This window comes from Nylanderia fulva, unplaced genomic scaffold (assembly GCF_048542155.1).
Source record: "Nylanderia fulva isolate GAGA-0341 unplaced genomic scaffold, ASM4854215v1 Scaffold645, whole genome shotgun sequence".
Lineage (NCBI taxonomy): Eukaryota > Metazoa > Arthropoda > Insecta > Hymenoptera > Formicidae > Nylanderia > Nylanderia fulva.
This window is the reverse complement of record NW_028190748.1, coordinates 38,846-57,797: the sequence shown is the minus strand read 5'-3', so window position 1 is coordinate 57,797 and position 18,952 is coordinate 38,846. Positions and strand designations below refer to the sequence as shown.

At 49.9% G+C, this 18,952-nt stretch overlaps 1 protein-coding gene and 1 pseudogene across 1 annotated transcript; one reads left to right on the top strand and one right to left on the bottom strand.

Moving 5' to 3' along the window:
- The first annotated feature begins 4,395 nt into the window (after positions 1-4,395).
- Positions 4,396-5,567, top strand: LOC146720643 (small subunit ribosomal RNA; annotated as a pseudogene).
- An 11,471-nt stretch (positions 5,568-17,038) lies between these two features.
- On the bottom strand, positions 17,039-18,068 carry LOC114935733 (uncharacterized). The gene has a single exon (XM_029308626.2). The coding sequence runs from the start codon at positions 18,053-18,055 to the stop codon at positions 17,039-17,041; it is 1,017 nt and encodes a 338-aa protein (XP_029164459.2). The 5' UTR covers positions 18,056-18,068.
- Between the last annotated feature and the right edge of the window lie 884 nt (positions 18,069-18,952).

Here is an 18,952-nt window from a genome sequence, read left to right as displayed (position 1 = left end):
GTGACATTTTGGGAAAAAAATCCCTGGTTCGTTCCAAATCAGAAGATGTTCTCCATAATATCTAGCACGGTTCAAAAACGAGACATTCGATTGGGGGAATTTAACACCCTCCGGGGCCCTATGCGAAATGAGGAGACATAATTTATATTATTTTTTGATAAAATTGAACTTTAAGAAACGAAGAATTAGGGAATTTAGAAAAGTCTTTTTGAAGGAAAGCTTTTTTAAAAAGAAAAAAGTTACAAAGAATTTTTTGTTTTTATTGAAAAAACATATAAATATGGAAAAATTTTTGCTGAGTAGAAGGGTCGCTCCACTGGGGGGAGGGGAAAAGTTAGTACAATTAAAAACGGCAAGAACCAAATAAAGAATTTTAAAAAATTTTAAAAAGAAATAATTTTAAATAATATTTAACTATACGATACATTTTTTTGAACGAGTTAGATGAATACAATTAAGCATTAGATAAACAAACGGATATGAATAACATGGGAGCCGCGAAATGAAGGGTGCAACAATAAAAATAAAAAATGTCCCTATCTACTGTCTAGCGAAACCACTGCCAAGGGAAACGGCTTGGAAAAATTAGCGGGAAAGAAGACCCTGTTGAGCTTGACTCTAGTCTGGCACTGTAAGGAGACATGAGAGGTGTAGCATAAGTGGGAGATGGCAACATCGCCGGTGAAATACACTACTTTCCTCGTTTTCCTTACTTACTCGGTTAGGCGGAGCGCGTGCCCCCAGGGCTTCGCGCCCGGCGGTTCACTGTTCTAGAGCCAAGCGTGTCAGAGTAGGGGTGAGGCCTCGGCCGATCGCCTTTTAATACCCCGCGTGATCCGATTCGAGGACCTGCCAGGCGGGGAGTTTGACGGGGCGGTACATCTGTCAAAGAATAACGCAGGTGCCCCAAGGCCAGCTCAGGAGGACAGAAACCTCGCGTAGAGCAAAAGGGCAAAAGCTGGCTTGATCCCCCCCCCCCCCCCCCCCCCCCCCCCCCCCCTTTTTTTTTTTTTTTTTTTTTTTTTTTTTTTTTTTTACACCCCCCAACAGGGAAAGGAGGGGTTTAGACCGTCGTGAAACAGGTTAGTTTTTCCCTACGAGATGTCTGGGGATAGTAATCTCTCAGTACGAGGGAACCGCAGGTTCGGAATTTGGGTTCACGCACTCGGTGGCGGCCGGTGGTGCGAAGCCCACCATCCGTGGGATTATGCCTGAACGCCTCAAAACCGTATCTCTCCAGTCGAGGTGGCCCAATATTCTCTAGGAGCTCGGAGTCAAAAAGGGGGCAATGGTCAAAACAGGGACCTATAGGCGGCCGGTACTCGGGCCGTCGTAGCACGAGCCCCGGTTGCGTTTCGGCGCCATCGCCGTCGCCGGGATCTCACCCCTCGACGCACGGCGTCAACGGGCGATAAAGGGTTCGCAAGTCGATGTGGGACCCGGGTCGTCTGTTTGAAAAAAATTAGGTACCTGCGGGGTGTTGGGACTCGGTTTGAGCAGTTACCACGCTGTGATTGTGAGACTCAGCCCTGGCTTGGGATTCCCTCTTGGGGGTTAGAACAAGACTCCACGTTCGCGGCGAAAGAAACACGCCGAAAAAGGGCTGGAAAAATTCTCGCTCGCGGCGAAAGAAAAACCCGCAAAAGGACTGGAAAATTCTGCTCGCCGGCGAAAGCAACACCCCCGCGACGGAATTGGAAAATTTCTTGCCCCGGCGAAAGCAAAACGCCGCACGAAATTGAAAAAATTTCCTCGTCCGGCGAAAGCAAAAAACACGCCGCGAAGCTAAACTGAAAAAAGCGGGGCTTGTGCGGCCGGAGGTGTCGCCCCCAACAAAAGCAACACGCCGCGATCGGACTTGGGTACGGCGGCGCGTTCCCCGGGGGTTCGCCTGCCAACGAATGCAACGCGCGTCGGGGCTTGGGTACAAGCGGCGGTGCCGCCGGGTGTCGCCCGCCAACGAAAAAAAACGCCGCGATCGGGGGTTGTGGAGGGGGGCGTGCCCCCGGGGGGTTGCCCGTTTCAAAAGGGAACCGCCGCGTTGGGGCTTGTAAAGGGCAAAGGGTGCGGCGGAGGTGTCCCCGCTAACCCAAAGGGAACACGCCCCTATCGGGCCTGGAAAAATTCTCGCTGCCGGCGAGAGCAACGCGCGCGAGCGAACTTGCGCCTGTCCCCCAGTTTCGCTTGTACCCTAAAGAGCGAGTTAAAGAGATAATTTAAAAGAGGAGCATCGGAAAGTTTATTGTGCAAACAATCGGGGGGTTCGCTTATCGCAAACCTGCTGATTCGTCCCAAGTATCGGTGTAAACTCGAAGATGTGCATCCGAGGTGGTAGCCCGGAATTACAAAATATCTAATAATCGTGTCGCGGGTCGTGGGGCGTCGAAAGTACGAAACCTTGTCCGAAACGATTTCCCTATCGTGTATTATCTCCTCGTTTGGGCGCTTCGCGTCAAGTGCCCCGGTGGTTACCGCGGGGGCGACGGACTGGGAAATCTTTTGTCTCCGGAGGGTCCCCGTCCCCGGGGGTGCCGTCCGTCCCAAATTGACGCCGGCCGTTATTTTTTTTTTTTTTTTTTGGTGCCGCACGTATAATCACGCCGGTAAGTGCCGTCTCGGTTTCCGCGCGCGTGTTTCGCATCGGGCGAGTGTTTCCCTACCGTAATCGCGGTCACCGAGCTGCGTGTGGACATCCGTAATAATTGAAATATATGTCCCGAAAGTGGGTTGAGACACGTTTCAAAGTTAGTAATGGACAGCGCCCCATGTCGAGGAGCGCCGAATAGTAAGAAACTTTCGTCCAAAAAACGTTTTTAGTAGTCTCCTCGTGGCGGCGCCTTTAAATCGCGTTAAGTGTTCCGGGGGTTTCCCGCCGGCGGTGGGCTGACTGAGAGATCTTTTCGGTCGTCCGGAGGTGCCCCCGTCACGGGGGGTGTCGCGCGCCGTATTTCCCCGGAGGTGTTCCCGGCCCAGAGGTGTCGCGGCCCGGAGGGCCGCCGACCGGAGGTGCGCCCCCCGGAGGTACCGCGGTGCTTATCCCCATTGCCCCGGCATTTCGTTTTTTTCCCTTTCTAATTTAATCTAATTATCGTTGTTGGACTTTCGCCTAGGCTACTGATAATTTTTTAAGTCCCAATAGATTTTTCGATCGTTCGCTCTCCGCGACAATGTCTCGATGGAACGCCTTTCGACGCTCGCGTTCGCATACGCGGGGCGTAGGACTGCGTGCCGACCGCCTGGCCGGGCCCGGTTGGGATAAAAGAGATAAGTCGCGCTCGGCGCGTCAAAAACGAGTCGAGCGAGTCCGGACGAGTAAAAAATTTACTTTCTGAGCCTCTAGCCACTCCGGGTGTTTGACCCCCTTCGTACCGTCGCCGACGCTGGGCCGGTCGGGGGTACAAAAAGGTAGGAGAGATTTATATGAAAGTGTGCGCCTCGACGTTGACAAACGAAAAAATCGCCCAAAACGGATCGAGAACGATTTTGTCGAGTCGGATTTTGACACGGAAAAAATTTTAAATAAAATTTTTGATTTTGGAAACCCAAAATTTTTTTTAAAATAATACGATCGTCGCAAAAACGCGCCCCCGACAATTTTTCTCATGCTTGAAGTTGCGTGTCTCGCGAGAACGTACGTTCGACTCTCGCGTCGTCTCGTATTCCTCTTCGCCGGGGATTACGGTGCGGCCCTTTTCTGTTCGTCGCGAACGCGGGGAAAAATTTAACGCACCTATTATTAGAGCACAGCATGCCCACGGTCGGTGTCGAAAAGCCCGATCCCCTTTATGTGGCGCGCACCCCTCTAGTGTGTGGCCGGGGTTTCCCTTTAGTTTCGTACGCAGCAGCGGAATCGTCGCGCTTACCGAGCATCTTACTACACGGATACGAGTTTGCGGGAAGAGTTGCTTCTTCCCGCTCGCTTTGTACGCCGTAGCGAAATCTTATTGCTGGTCGTGTGCGGTTTTAAACGCGTACGAACCAGACAGAACAGTCCTCGACGTCTAAGCATCGCCATCGTCGATCTAGCGTCAGGGTGAATCGCGCGGTCTATCGAGACGCGCATCATAAACATTTGGGGAGAATAAGAACAACGAGTATTTTGATCTTGTGGATTTTTGAACGGAGAGGAGGAGGAAGAAGAGGAGAGGCGGCGGCGTCGGGGGTTTACTCTCGCCTCCGTCGTTCTCTCGTACGCTTTACATAATAGCGTTAAACACAGCAGAGTGTCGCCGACCGGCTGAGCAAGAACCGGCGGCAAATAAAATGCACATACGAGCGTGTCGCGCGCGGTCGGTGTTTCGGCATCGAACGCGCGCGCGCGCGAAAAAGAGCTAGCGGACGAGTCTTGGGCTCGCTCGCGAGTAATCCCTTGCGAGTAACCGAACACGAAGCTCCCTGGTTGATCCTGCCAGTAGTCATATGCTTGTCTCAAAGATTAACCATGCAGTCCAGTGCATGCCGAATTAAGGTGAAACCGCGAATGGCCTCATTAAAAACAGTTATGGTTCATTAGATTTTACCACATTTACTTGGATAACTGTGGTAATTCTAGAGCTAATACATGCAATATACAGAGTCCCGACCAGTGATGGAAGTGACGCTTTTATTTAGATCAAAACCAACGGTGGCGGGCGGCTCGCCGTTCGTCCACCGTGTTATTTTGGTGACTCTGAATAACTTGTTGCTGATCGCACGGTCCTAGCACCGGCGACGCATCTTAAATGTTGCCTTATCAAATGTCGATGGTAGGTTCTGCGCCTCCATGGTTGTAACGGGTAACGGGGAATCAGGGTTCGATCGGAGAGGGAGGCTGAGAAAACGGCTACCACATCCAAAAGGGAAAACAGCAGGCGCGCCCAAAATTTCCCCACTCCCGAACGGGGGGGTAGTGGACGAAAAAACGATACGGGACTCTCGAGGCCGTAATCGGAATAAATACACTTTAAATCTTTTAAAGAGGATCCATGGGGGGGCAAGTCTGGTGCCAGAGCCGCGGTAATTTCCAGCTCCAATAGCGTATATTAAAGTTGTTTCGGTTAAAAGCTCGGAGTTTAATCTGTGTCGCACCCGCGGTTCACCGCCGGGGGTGTTTAACTGGCGTGATGTGGGACGTCTACCGGTGGGGGTTAGCCTCGCGAGGGGCGGCCCAACTAATACCCGTCGCGGTGCTCTTTTCTGAGTGTGAGCGGCCGTACGTTACTTTTAACAAATTAGAGTGCTTAAAACCAGGCTACCTTCGCCTGGGAATACTTTCGTGCATGGAATAATGGAATAGGACCTCGGTTCTATTTTGTTGGTTTTGGAACCCGAGGTAATGATTAATAGGGACAGATGGGGGCATTCGATTGCGACGTTAGGGGGTGAATTCTTGGATCGTCGAAAGACGGACAGAAGCAAAAGCATTTGCCAAAATGTTTTCTTTTAATCAAAGAAGAAAGTTAGAGGTTCGAAGGCGATCAGATACCCGCCCTAGTTCAACCATAAACGATGCCAGCTAGCCGATCCGGCCGAGTTCCTCCGATGACTCGGCGGGCAGCTCCGGGAAACCAAAGCTTTCTTGGGTTCGGGGGGAATATGGTTGCAAAGCTGAAACTTAAAGGAATTGACGGAAGGGCACCACCAGGAGTGGAGCCTGCGGCTTAATTTGAACTTCAACACGGGAAACCTCACCAGGCCCAGACACCGGAAGATGACAGATTGATAGCTCTTTCTTGATTCGGGGGTGGTGGTGCATGGCCGTTCTTAGTTGGTGGAGCGATTTGTCTGGGTAATTCCGATAACGAAGGGAGACTCTAGCTGCTAAATAGGAGTACCCATGGTTATCGCGGAACTTTTGAAAAGAAAATCTGCCCGATTTTTTAGAAGAAGTGCCACTACTTTGAAAGAATAAAATGTTCTTTCAACAAGACGGTGCTGACCACACAACGCCAGGATTGTAACAAACTACTGAACGAGCAGTGTTCGAGATTCGAACGGTAATAAACCCGCGGACAAGAAAGCGTTAAAATATTCATGCTCTCGATTCATGCCTCATGCAGCATGCATAAATTTATTAATTAATATCGTGGTCTAACATGCGTATTTTAAATTATATTTAAATTAGCGCTCGGCCGCGAGAGTATACGGATACTCCGCGCCTTCGAAAACAAGCGCTTAAAACAGTCTAAATTGTAAAACAACCGCTGTTCGCGCGAGAGGAGAGAAAAAAAAGTAAATAATTACAGTAAACGTTCCTTCACCCTTAATATCACAATAGAACGCCCAGCAAATGTACTCGAATATTCTAGAATTAAAAGGCGTATATAACCCTTCTCTCTCGCGACCGCGGCTCGCTTTTTCCGATTGCTCATCGCGAATAAAGTGTGTTCATACGATAAAGATTGCTTGTCTTTGTCTAATTCATTACCTTTGCTTGCGGACACTTAGTAATTCGGACTCGGCTAATTCTCTCGGTAAATCGGGCGGTATATTAATGTAATTTTTTTAACATTTTATATAAATTATATTTTTTTTTGTGAAAGTTCGCGTGTGTCGTGTTGTGTCTAATTTCTTGGTCCTCGCTTTCCGACTACGTCCTATCATCTTTCCGTCGCGCACAAGCAGTTTTTTCCTGGCGTTGATGGGTCGGTATTGCCCCGATACGTTGGCCGCCCAAAGATCCCCGGACTTAATCTCTTGAATTTCTTTTTATGAGGGATACTGTACGGAATCAATATCCAAAACGCTTCCCGAAACGTCGACGACTTAGAAAACCAGATTGCGGATATGTAATTTGGGAATATCGAAGAGGAAGTAATGGAGAACGTCCAAATTATATAAATTATTTAAACGCATGCGAGCTTGCATAAGGGATGGATGGCGTCCATTTTGAGCACCTATTATAAATTAATCCGCTCTTTTCGAGCGACCAAAGTCCATCCGCTCTTTTCAGAGCGACCAAAGTCAATCCGCTCTTTTCAGACGCGACCAATACATTTATACATGGAAAATCTTGTTCGCAAAACATAATCATTTTCTCCTCACGTCCCTTCGCTTAAAAAGAAAAGGGGCCAAAACGGGCGGATACGGATAATGTGTTCAGTCTAAAAAAAAATGTATTATAACGTAAAAAATTATAATACGTTAGAATATGCCTTTTTAATAACATAATTATTATACGTTTTAATACATGTCTCGCGTCAATCACATGTTCGGCAACGCCGCGTGATTGTTATCGTCTAGACGTGTCGCGAAGCGTCGCGACGCGTTGCGTCATCCGTCGCCGCAGTCTGTTGTCGTGTCCTTGCCGTGTAAACAATTGTCGTCCGCATCGAGTAACGTGTGCCTTTTTACAAGTAATTTTTAATAATTAATCGGTACACTGAGAGAATTTTCTCTTAAAATTTACCCTAAAAGTTATGGTAATTGTGAGACAATACGGTATGAAAAGAATTTTATTAAAATTTCTCTGATTAATATTTATCACATTAAAAATAATATCTATCACAATAAAATATGAAATATGTGTGATTAATTTTACTAAACTGTATAGTAAAATTAATCAAACATATTTTATATTTTCTTGTGATACATATTATTATTTTTAATATAATAAATAGTAGAGAAATTCTAATAAAATTCTTTCCACATTGTTGAAGATTCGTTCTTCGGATCGAATCCTCGAGGACGATCGAATTTTCTAGAATGTTTTTTTGTTAAATTCCTTAGTGTTTACGCCAAGGAAACACGTGAAACCAACGTGTACACTCGCCGCTAATTGGCGTGTGTACATCGCCTGATTTTCTGATGGTCCAATCGAGGACCCCGATCGGCTGCCGCCCTACGCGAGCTCCGAAATTCGCGCAGCCCTCGAGTCAGTCCTCGAGAGAGCGAGCGCCGAGAAACATAAGTCTCGGTACGCGACGAACTTGTAGAAAGTGAATAAACTAATTTATAAGAGTTTTAACAAGGCTCTGTAATATAAATATAAATTTAACGTATAAGACGGGCAACAAGAGCCAAATCGCGGATGACAATGCGTTATCCTAACGAAACTAAATAATTTTCCGTTAGAATTAAATACCGGTGCACAAGGCACCAAATTTTACTTGGACACGGCCAAGATTTTAAAATATAAAATAATCTCATATTTGAGATTTAATTTTAATACCCCCTTTTTTTTTTAACCCCCCTACGGAAATTAAATAAATGAATGCAAGAGAAACATATAGATCCGAAATCGGGGATTCCCGATTCAGCGATTTTCGGATCTATATTTTTCTCTTGCATTCATTTATTTAATTTCCGTAGGGGGGTTAAAAAAAAAAAAAAAAAAAAAAAGGGGGTATTGAAATTAAATCTCAAATATGAGATTATTTCATATTTTAAAATCTTGGCCGTGTCCAAGTAAAATTTGGTGCCTTGTGCACCGGTATTTAATTCTAACGGAAAATTATTTAGTTTCGTTAGGATAACGCATTGTCATCCGCGATTTGGCTCTTGTTGCCCGTCTTATACGTTAAATTTATATTTATATTACAGAGCCTTGTTAAAACTCTTATATTGATACACGCTGGCTTAAAAATGCGTTTGTTTACCAACATTAATATATATAACAGAGAAAAGTATAGAATCGAAAGGATTTGAATAGCTCAGCTGGAAGAGCAGTCGCCCGGCAAGCGAAAGGTCTCGGGTTCGTTTCCCGATTCAGCGATTTTCGGATCTATATTTTTCTCTTGCATTCATTTATTTAATTTTGGTAGGGGGGTTAAAAAAAAAAGGGGGTATTGAAATTAAATCTCAAATATGAGATTATTTCATATTTTAAAATCTTGGCCGTGTCCAAGTAAAATTTGGTGCCTTGTGCACCGGTATTTAATTCTAACGGAAAATTATTTAGTTTCGTTAGGATAACGCATTGTCATCCGCGATTTGGCTCTTGTTGCCCGTCTTATACGTTATGCGAGCGCGAGCGCCGAAAGGCGCGTTCAATCGAGACATTGTCGCGGAGAGCGAACGATCGAAAAGTCCTATTGTACGATAAAATATTATCACGATAGCCGTATGGCGAATGTCAAACAACGATAATTAGCATTAATTAAGAAGGAAACAAACGAAATGCCGGGACAATAAGGTATAAGCACCGACGGTACCTCCGGGCCGGGCGGCACCTCCGGGCCGGGCGGCACCTCCGGGTCGGGCGGCACCTCCGGGCCGGGCGACACCTCCGGGAACCACGGCCGACCGGCGGCACCTCCGGGCCGGGCGACACCTCCGGGAACCACGGTCGACCGGCGACACCTCCGGACCGGGCGACACCTCCGAGAACCACGGCCGACTGGCGACACCTCCGGGACGGGCGGCACCTCCGGACGACCGAATGATCTCTCGAAGTCAGACGACCGCCGGCGGTACCTCCGGAACACTTAACGACGATTTACGGCGCCGCAACGAGGAGAGCTACGTAAAAACGTTTCGGACGAAAGTTACTATTCGGCGCTCGCTCGACATGAGGGCGCTGTCCGATTACTAACTCGAAACGTGTCTCTCAAACCCACGTGTCGGAGACATATATTTCGAATTATTACGGATGATACGCAACACGCAAGCTGCGGTGACCGCGATTACGGTACGAAACACTCGCCCGATGCGAAATCACGCGCGCGGCAACCGAGACGGCTCGTTACGGGCGTGATTATACGTGCGGCACCACATAACGGCCGGCGTCAACTTAGGGGACGGACGGCACCTCCGGGACGGGCGACACCTCCGGACGACCGAATGATTTCACCAAGTCCGTCGCCCGCCGGCGGTACCTCCGGGGCACTTGACGGCGAGTAGCGCCGCTACGAGAAGATAATGCTACGATACGGAAATACGTTTCGGACAAAGGTTTCGTACTTTTCGACGCTCCGCACGACCGCGCGACACGATTATTACGATATCTGCTAATTCTCGGTTACCACTCGTCGGATGCACAATCTTCGAGATTCTACGACCGATACGTGGACGAATGCAGGCAGGATGCCGATAAGCGAAGCCGGAGTGATTGCACGAATAAACTTTCCGATGCGTCCTCATTTAATTAATCTCATTTAGCTCGCTCGTTAGCGGTACAAGCGAGAACTCGGGAACAGGCGCAAGTTCGCTCGCAGCGCGTTGCTCTCGCCGGCGAGCGAGAAATTTTTCCAGGCCCGATAGCGGCGTGTTGCCTTGTATGCGGGCGACACCTCCGGCGGCACGCGCCGCCCGTAACCCAAGTACGATCGCGGCGTGTTGCTTTCGTTGGCGGGCGACACCTCCGGCCGCACAAGCCGCTTTTTCCAAGTTCGCTCGCGGCGTGTTGCTTTCGCCGGGCGAGCGACAAATTCTTCCAAGTCCGTTCGCGGCGTGTTGCTTTCGCCGGGCGAGCGAGAAATTCATCCAAGTCCGTTCGCGGCGTGTTGCTTTCGCCGGGCGAGCGAGAAATTCTTCCAAGTCCGTTCGCGGCGTGTTGCTTTCGTTGGCGGGCGACACCTCCGGCGGCACGCGCCGCCCGTACCACAAGTCCGATCGCGGCGTGTTGCTTTCGTTGGCGGGCGACACCTCCGGCCGCACAAGCCGCTTTTTCCAAGTTCGCTCGCGGCGTGTTGCTTTCGCCGGGCGAGCGACAAATTCTTCCAAGTTCGCTCGCGGCGTGTTGCTTTCGCCGGGCGAGCGAGAAATTCTTCCAAGTCCGTTCGCGGCGTGTTGCTTTCGCCGGGCGAGCGAGAAATTCTTCCAAGTCCGTTCGCGGCGTGTTGCTTTCGCCGGGCGAGCGAGAAATTCTTCCAAGTTCGTTCGCGGCGTGTTGCTTTCGCCGGGCGAGCGAGAAATTCTTCCAAGTTCGTTCGCGGCGTGTTGCTTTCGCCGGGCGAGCGAGAAATTCATCCAAGTCCGTTCGGGGCGTGTTGCTTTCGCCGGGCGAGCGACAAATTCTTCCAAGTCCGTTCGCGGCGTGTTGCTTTCGTTGGCGGGCGACACCTCCGGCGGCACGCGCCGCCCGTACCACAAGTCCGATCGCGGCGTGTTGCTTTCGTTGGCGGGCGACACCTCCGGCCGCACAAGCCGCTTTTCCAAGTTCGCTCGCGGCGTGTTGCTTTCGCCGGGCGAGCGACAAATTCTTCCAAGTTCGCTCGCGGCGTGTTGCTTTCGCCGGGCGAGCGAGAAATTCTTCCAAGTCCGTTCGCGGCGTGTTGCTTTCGCCGGGCGAGCGAGAAATTCTTCCAAGTCCGTTCGCGGCGTGTTGCTTTCGCCGGGGCGAGCGAGAAATTCATCCAAGTCCGTTCGCGGCGTGTTGCTTTCGCCGGGCGAGCGAGAAAATTCTTCCAAGTCCGTTCGCGGCGTGTTGCTTTCGCCGGGCGAGCGAGAAATTCTTCCAAGTCCGTTCGCGGCGTGTTGCTTTCGCCGGGCGAGCGAGAAATTCTTCCAAGTCCGTTCGCGGCGTGTTGCTTTCGCCGGGCGAGCGAGAAATTCATTCCAAGTCCGTTCGCGGCGTGTTGCTTTCGCCGGCGAGCGACAAATTCTTCCAAGTCGCTTCGCGGCGTGTTGCTTTCGCCGGGCGAGCGAGAAATTCTTCCAAGTCCGTTCGCGGCGTGTTGCTTTCGCCGGGCGAGCGAGAAATTCATCCAAGTCCGTTTGCGGCGTGTTGCTTTCGCCGGGCGAGCGAGAAATTCTTCCAAGTCCGTTCGCGGCGTGTTGCTTTCGTTGGCGGGCGACACCTCCGGCGGCACGCGCCGCCCGTACCACAAGTCCGATCGCGGCGTGTTGCTTTCGCTGGCGGGCGACACCTCCGGACGCACGTTTTTTCATTATCATTGTTTTGCATATATTCTTGTTCTTTTAACCTATTACAAATTTGTTGTAAAGGATTTCTTGTAGCTTGAATTGTTTTTTTTATCTCAAATAAATAATTTTATATTTAAAACAACTGAAAGTGTCAAGTGGACCATGTTGCAAGCAATCTATGGGCAAATGTATAAGGCCATGAACATTATGAGTAATATATTCTTTTCCGTAAAGTATTGCATATTTTTGAACAAAGTATTCGAGTAGTTTCAATGAATAATTATTATAAATTCTGTATAATGCAGGACTGCATAAAATTCGAATAGCGCAGGATAAGGCCATGAAATGTGTGTATATATTTTTGTTTGCAATCTTTTTTAAAACAATTGGTCCGGTGTATAATAAAAATTGCCTTAATTCAGTGGCTTTATAGTATTCAATGTCCTCTAAACTTCTTGGCAAGCGTGGAAAATCTTTCGGCACATAATTCTTCAAAAACAATAATTGATTATTAATATCATTTTTATCAGTCTCGGGTAAACGATGATTTTTTTTCCCTCTTATCCAAAACATAATTAATCTTTTAACTACGCCTAGAAATACAAGATGCATGCCATCGAGAGGAACTTGAGATACGAAACCAATATTTAGCTTTTCGAAAGGACTTGTATCTTTATGGAATTCCTCATCTAATTTATTTCTGATACTGAAATCAGTCCGCAATTGTGCATTTGTTTGTAAAAAAGTCATTCTTCCATTAACAAAGGTCCCTTCTTGAATGCATTTTGTGCAGGCATTATAGCCTGTATGACCTTTAATACATAAAATAAATGATTTTGCAGGAGCATCACAAAGAAGTTTACCAACCTTTACTTTTATTATTTTTTTATTTATGTTAAAACCATTTTGTTCTAAATGTTTGAACTCTGTTATAAACTCAGTTAAAAATTGGTCTACATAGGCTGGTTTCTTGTGTCCGTGATATATCCCAGCCGCAAAAGGTTTTTTAATATTTTTATCAACCAGATTTAGATCTATGGAGATAAGAATAGGCCAGAGTTGACTTTTTGAAGAATTAGATATCGGTTTGGTAATTATTACGCGCGTCGCGTGTGCTTAGGAGGAACGATGCGGGAATTAAATAAAGTTATGCAATGATTGAATTAACTGAATATATTCTTTAGTGTAAACGGTACGCGTGAATACAGTTAGAGATATATCGCTCGGATTACAAACGTGATGCGTCCGTGCGCGGCGACTATCGAAGACGGTATATCTCGTTGTCTAAAAATCTCCTATTTTACCTTGCCTCCTAAAACGCCCTTCGCTAGGCTTCGAGAGGCTTCGCGAATTTTCCATCTATTTTTATTTCTTCGTTTCTGTCCTACTCGTCTTTCGTCTCGTCTGTAATATTTTATTTATATTTACTTGTGCCTTTGTCCTTTTCGTATATGTCAGTGTTCGTATTCGTATGCGTGTTTTCCTTATTAATCTCAGGGAAGTATGTGACGATGTAATCGCCACAGTACTCCCCCGCCAGTGCTATACCGATAGCACGATACGTTTGCGTGATGCACTGTTTCGCAAAAGTTTTTCTTTTCCGATGGCAGACCGAGACGAATGTTACCATTTGCTCGCCGTTATAAATTCGAGCGCCAAGTCGAGAATAAATATGACGTGACAAAAAAATAAATAATAAATAAATAATAATAAATAACAATGATGTAATAAATAAATGCTAATGAATACCGACAACCTATACGTGAAGAATTTTCGCTGTGCTTAACGTTATTCCGTCGCCCGTCGCTCTCGGTCTGAGACTCGTCCATTTAAATTACAAGAATAAATATAAAATGCAGAATATACAAGCTCTCGATACGCGTCAAATTTTTCTTCTCGCTTTTCGCGGCTTAAGTCGCTGTTGCCGTGTATACATAAATTTTCGCCGATAACACAAATCAAAGAAATTTGAAATCGCGAATACTAGTCAAAAAATTTAAAGAGTCGCGAACCGTATACTTAAAATTTTTTTTTTATATTTCCGTTTCGCGGTGATTTCTCACGGGTTTGCTGCACATCCTGGCTCCCTGGTGCTACAGGCCCGCCTGGAAACGACTCGGGAATCGGACCTTTCTTCCCGCTCTCGTTGTTCTCTGGCTCTCTCGGGGCAGCGGCCTCGCGTCCTCTCGCGCGTTTCGCTGCTCGACCTCGGTGTCCTGGCCTCGCGCCGCCCGTCCTTCGGCCGCATCCTCTCGGCTCCGTGTCGCCGACCCTGCCGAGCTGCCATCTCCTGCTTCGGGCTGTAAAATGTAAGCAGGTTTAAGACGGTCTATTGAGACCGTTTTCTCTTTGCCGTGCATACGCACGACAAAGACCTTGTCGCCTCGGCTGATCACTGTGTACGGCCCCTCGTACGGCGCCTGCAGCATCTTTTTGGGCCCCTCGCGTCGCACGAACACCTGTTCGGCCGTCGCCAGGTCCTTGTACATGAACGGCCGTCGCTCCCCGTGTCGGGTACCGTCCACCGGTCGTAGCTCCTCGAACTGCTCACGCAGCGTCCTCGCGAAGTCGGCAGCGTCGTCCTCGCTGTCCGTAGGCCGTCGGCTCAGAAATTGCCCCGGGATCCTCAGCGTCTGGCCGTACACCAGCTCCGCTGCGGTCGCCTGCAGGTCGTCTCTCCACGCTGCTCGGATCCCAAGCAGCACCGTCGGCAGCACCTCTGTCCAGCGATCGTCTTGCTGACATTTGATGGCCGCCTTGAGCTGGCGATGGAACCGCTCGACCATTCCGTTCGCCTGCGGGTGGTACGCCGTCGTCCTCAGCTGCTGCACGCCCGTCAGCTCGCTGAGCCGCCGAAAAAGATGGGACTCGAACTGGCGCCCCTGGTCCGTGGTTATCCGCACGGGCGCCCCGAATCGGCAGATCCACCCTCCGTAGAAGGCCCTCGCGACCGTCTCCGCTTCCTGATCTCGCAACGGGAACGCCTCAGGCCATCGTGTGAAACGGTCTACGCACGTCAGGCAATATCGTTTGCCCTCCGAGACCGGCATCAGGATGATATCCAGGTGGACATGCTCGAACCTGCTGGACGGCGCAGCAATTGTTCCGAGCGGTGCCGACACGTGTCGTGATATCTTCGATTGCTGGCAAGGCACACATGCTCGAGCCCAGCCTCGGCAGTCGGCGCCCATCGACGGCCAAACGAAGCGCTGCGCCACGAGCTTGCCCGTCGCCTTTATTCCTGGATGCGCCAAATTGTGAATCAGGTCAAATGCGGCCCGGCGAAAAGGCCTTGTCAAGAATGGTCGTGGTGTTGTTGTTGCCGTGTCGCAGTAAATTGCTCTCCCGATTCCGGGAATCTCTACTTTCTCGAGCTTCAGCCCGGACTCTCGCCGCAGGTACTCTCCGATCTCCTCGTCCTTCTCCTGCGATTCCGCCAACGCGGCGTAATCCAGGGGAGAATTGAGCTCCTCGATCCTAGACAACGCGTCGGCCACGACGTTTTCCACGCCCGCTACGTGTCGAATGTCGGTGGTGAACTGCCCGATGAAGTCCAGGTAGCGGAACTGTCGCGGCGTGCTCTTCTCGGGCTTCTGGCGGAATGCGTATATGATTGGCTTGTGATCCGTATATATCGCGAACGTGCGGGCTTCCACCATGTGCCGAAAGTTCTTCACCGCCAGATAAACTGCCAAAAGCTCTCGGTCGAACGCACTGTACTTCGTTTCGGCTGGGCTTAGCCTTTTCGAGAAAAACGCCAAGGGTTCCCAGCCGTCCTTGCCTCGTTGTTGTAACGACGCGCCGATGCTTTGTTCGGACGCGTCGGTAAACAAAGCGAGCTCCGCGTTCACCCTGGGGTGTCTCAACAGTGCAGCTTGGGCTAGATTGGTTTTCGATGCCTCGAATGCCTGTTGAGCCCGCGCCGTCCACGATATCGTCGCCTTTCCTTTGATATTCCCCTGTAGCAGATCGTTCAGGGGCGTCAATACTTCGGCGGCCCCGGGCATGAACCTCCTATAGAAGTTCACCATGCCCAAATATCTCCGAAGTTCCTTCGCCGTCCTCGGCGACTGCATCGTCAGTATCGCCTCCACCCGCGCCGGCAGTGGGCGAGTTCCTCCTTCGGAAACCTCGTATCCGAGGAATTCCACGCTGCTCTGGCCGAATTTACATTTCGCGGGGTTGATGACGACCCCGTATTCTTGAAGGCGCTCGAACAACATCCGCAGGTGTTCGCGATGTCCTTCCTCCGATGATGACGCGACGAGGATATCATCGATGTACGCGTAACAAAAATCGAAATCGCGCAGAACTTCGTCTATGAAGCGCTGGAATGTCTGCGCCGCGTTGCGTAATCCGAACGACATGTACGGAAATTCGTACATGCCGAACGGCGTGGTGATCGCCGTTTTCGGCACGTCTTTTTCCGCCACCGGAATTTGATGATACGCGCGCACCAAGTCCAACGTCGTAAACACTGTCTTTCCGGCGAGAGCCTGCGCGAAATCTTGAATATGTCGCACCGGGTAGCGATCAGGAATCGTTCGCGCGTTTAACGCCCTGTAATCTCCGCAGGGCCGCCATTCCTCGCCTTTCTTTGGCACCATGTGCAGGGGAGCCGACCAGCAACTATTCGAAGGTCGTGCGACCCCGGCTTCCACCATTTTCCGAAACTCTCGCTTCGCCGCCGCCAATCGGTCCGGAGCGAGTCTCCGCGGCCTGCACGCGACGGGCGGTCCCGGTGTCGTCTCTATGTAATGCCGCGTGGCATGGATCGCGCCTCCCGGACGTCCGTCCGGCCTCGCGATGTCGGCGTACTGCTCCAGTAATCGGTGGTACTGCGTTTCTCCCGTAATTGTCTTTACGCTGGGTGCATCACATTGGATGCAACGTCCACGCGCGGTTAGACTCGTCAATTGGTCGATTAAACGCGATCCGCGTAAGTCCACCAGCAGTCCGTAATGTGCGAGAAAATCGGCGCCGATTATCGGTCTCGAGACGTCCGCGACCACGAACCGCCACGAAAATGCCCGTCGTAATCCGAAATTCAATTGCAATGTCTCTGTTCCGTATGTAAAAATCGGTGTGCCGTTGGCGGCCGAAAGTTCGTAGGTGGATCTCTGTCGTGGTCCTCGAACCATCTTCCGAGGGTACACGCAGAGATCCGCACCCGTGTCAATTAAAAACGTCACTTTTGAAGTCGCGTCGGTCACAAATAGGCGTCGCGTACCGTGGCCTGAGTCGCTCGCCGCCACTAGCGACCGGCCCCTGCGTTTCCCTGCTGCATCGAGCAGGGTGCCCTGCACTGTCTGGCGTCCGCCCCGAATTGCCAGTGATACCAGCACATTCCACTGGCCGGCGGATCGCGACCCCCCGATCGCGCGCGTGGGCGCGAACGCGAACGCGAACGCGGACGACGTCGGTCGTCCTCTCGACTTCCTCGGTAGCGCTCACTGCCGATCGCCTCAATCGATTTCCGAATCGCCGCCATCTGCTCCGCGATCTCCTGCTGCATCGTCAGCCGCATCTGCGCCAGCCGCACCTCGAATCTCGCCTCCAGAGACGCGGGATCACTTGCGTTCTGCCCCTGAGGCGCCACGGCTCTCGTCGCTTCCGCCACTTGGAATATCGGCGCCCGGGTCGCCTCGATTATCGCGTCCGCGATGTCCGCCAATTGTTCTGGCGTGTCTCCCGTTCGCGTCACTAAATGCGGCTGAATATACGCCGGCAGCCGACTTAGCCAGATCGTTCGCAGGACCTGGTCGCCCACGACACTTCCGGCGAGGCCGCGCAGGTGCCGCAAGAACTGCGACGGCTTGCGATCCCCGATCTCTTCGTGCTCCAGGAGTCTCCGGGTTTTGTGCTCCTGCGACAAGCTGAGCCGTTTGATCAGCTCTGATTTCAATGTCTCATACGCGCGTTCCGCGGGCGGATTCATGATGACGTCGCGCACCTCGACCGTATAGCGCGGTCCGATGGCCGTCAGCGCGTACCCAAATTTCGTTGCGTCGACCGTAATTCCGGCGGCTTGGAAACTCCGGTCGACGATACTGAACCAGAGCTCAGGGTCCGACGGCGTGAACTCTGGCATTCGCATGCCCACGCGGCTCACCTCAGGGGCGGGTAAAAAATACCCTGGCGGCTGCTCAAATCTCGCCGGTTGCATCCCGGGCAGGCTTATCGGCATTCCGTGGAGTCGCGGCTGCTCCAGCACTCGTGCCTCCGGCTCCGTCAGCGGGACGCTCGTTTCCTCGTCCCGTGTCACCACCATTGCACACGCACCGCACTCAGTACTTCGTGTGGTCAGAAAAATATAAAAAATCGCGAATTCCCGCTCGTTCGCGATCACGTCGGGGTCACCACTTTGGTAATTATTACGCGCGTCGCGTGTGCTTAGGAGGAACGATGCGGGAATTAAATAAAGTTATGCAATGATTGAATTAACTGAATATATTCTTTAGTGTAAACGGTACGCGTGAATACAGTTAGAGATATATCGCTCGGATTACAAACGTGATGCGTCCGTGCGCGGCGACTATCGAAGACGGTATATCTCGTTGTCTAAAAATCTCCTATTTATACCTTGCCTCCTAAAACGCCCTTCGCTAGGCTTCGAGAGGCTTCGCGAATTTTCCATCTATTTTTATTTCTTCGTTTCTGTCCTACTCGTCTTTCGTCTCGTCTGTAATATTTTATTTATATTTACTTGTGCCTTTGTCCTTTTCGTATATGTCAGTGTTCGTATTCGTATGCGTGTTTTCCTTATTAATCTCAGGGAAGTATGTGACGATGTAATCGCCACATCGGTAAACCATCAATGTTTATGTTAAGAGGTAATACTATTTCTACATTTTGCATCAAATGTTTTTGCATATTTAAACTATTATTAATTATCCTACGTAGTCCATTCTCTATGCCAATGTGACAATAGAAACCTGGAGGAACACTTTTAAGTTCATATGGACATGAACTTGGTGTTTTTAAAAGAGTTCGCGAGTCTTTTGCTAATTGTGGAAATATCACTCGTAGAATACCCAACAATTCATTCATGGCAGATTGACTAAGCAAATGTCTGTATTTTAAAAACCATTGTTTCACAGCGTTAACTATGAAATCATTTACAATAGGGAGATTATTACATAAATTTTCAAATGATAAAGAAGTATCT

Coding starts and splice junctions, on each gene's coding strand:
- LOC114935733 (XM_029308626.2), bottom strand. CDS start 18,055: ATGGTGGTGACACGGGACGAGGAAACGAGCGTCCCGCTGACGGAGCCG.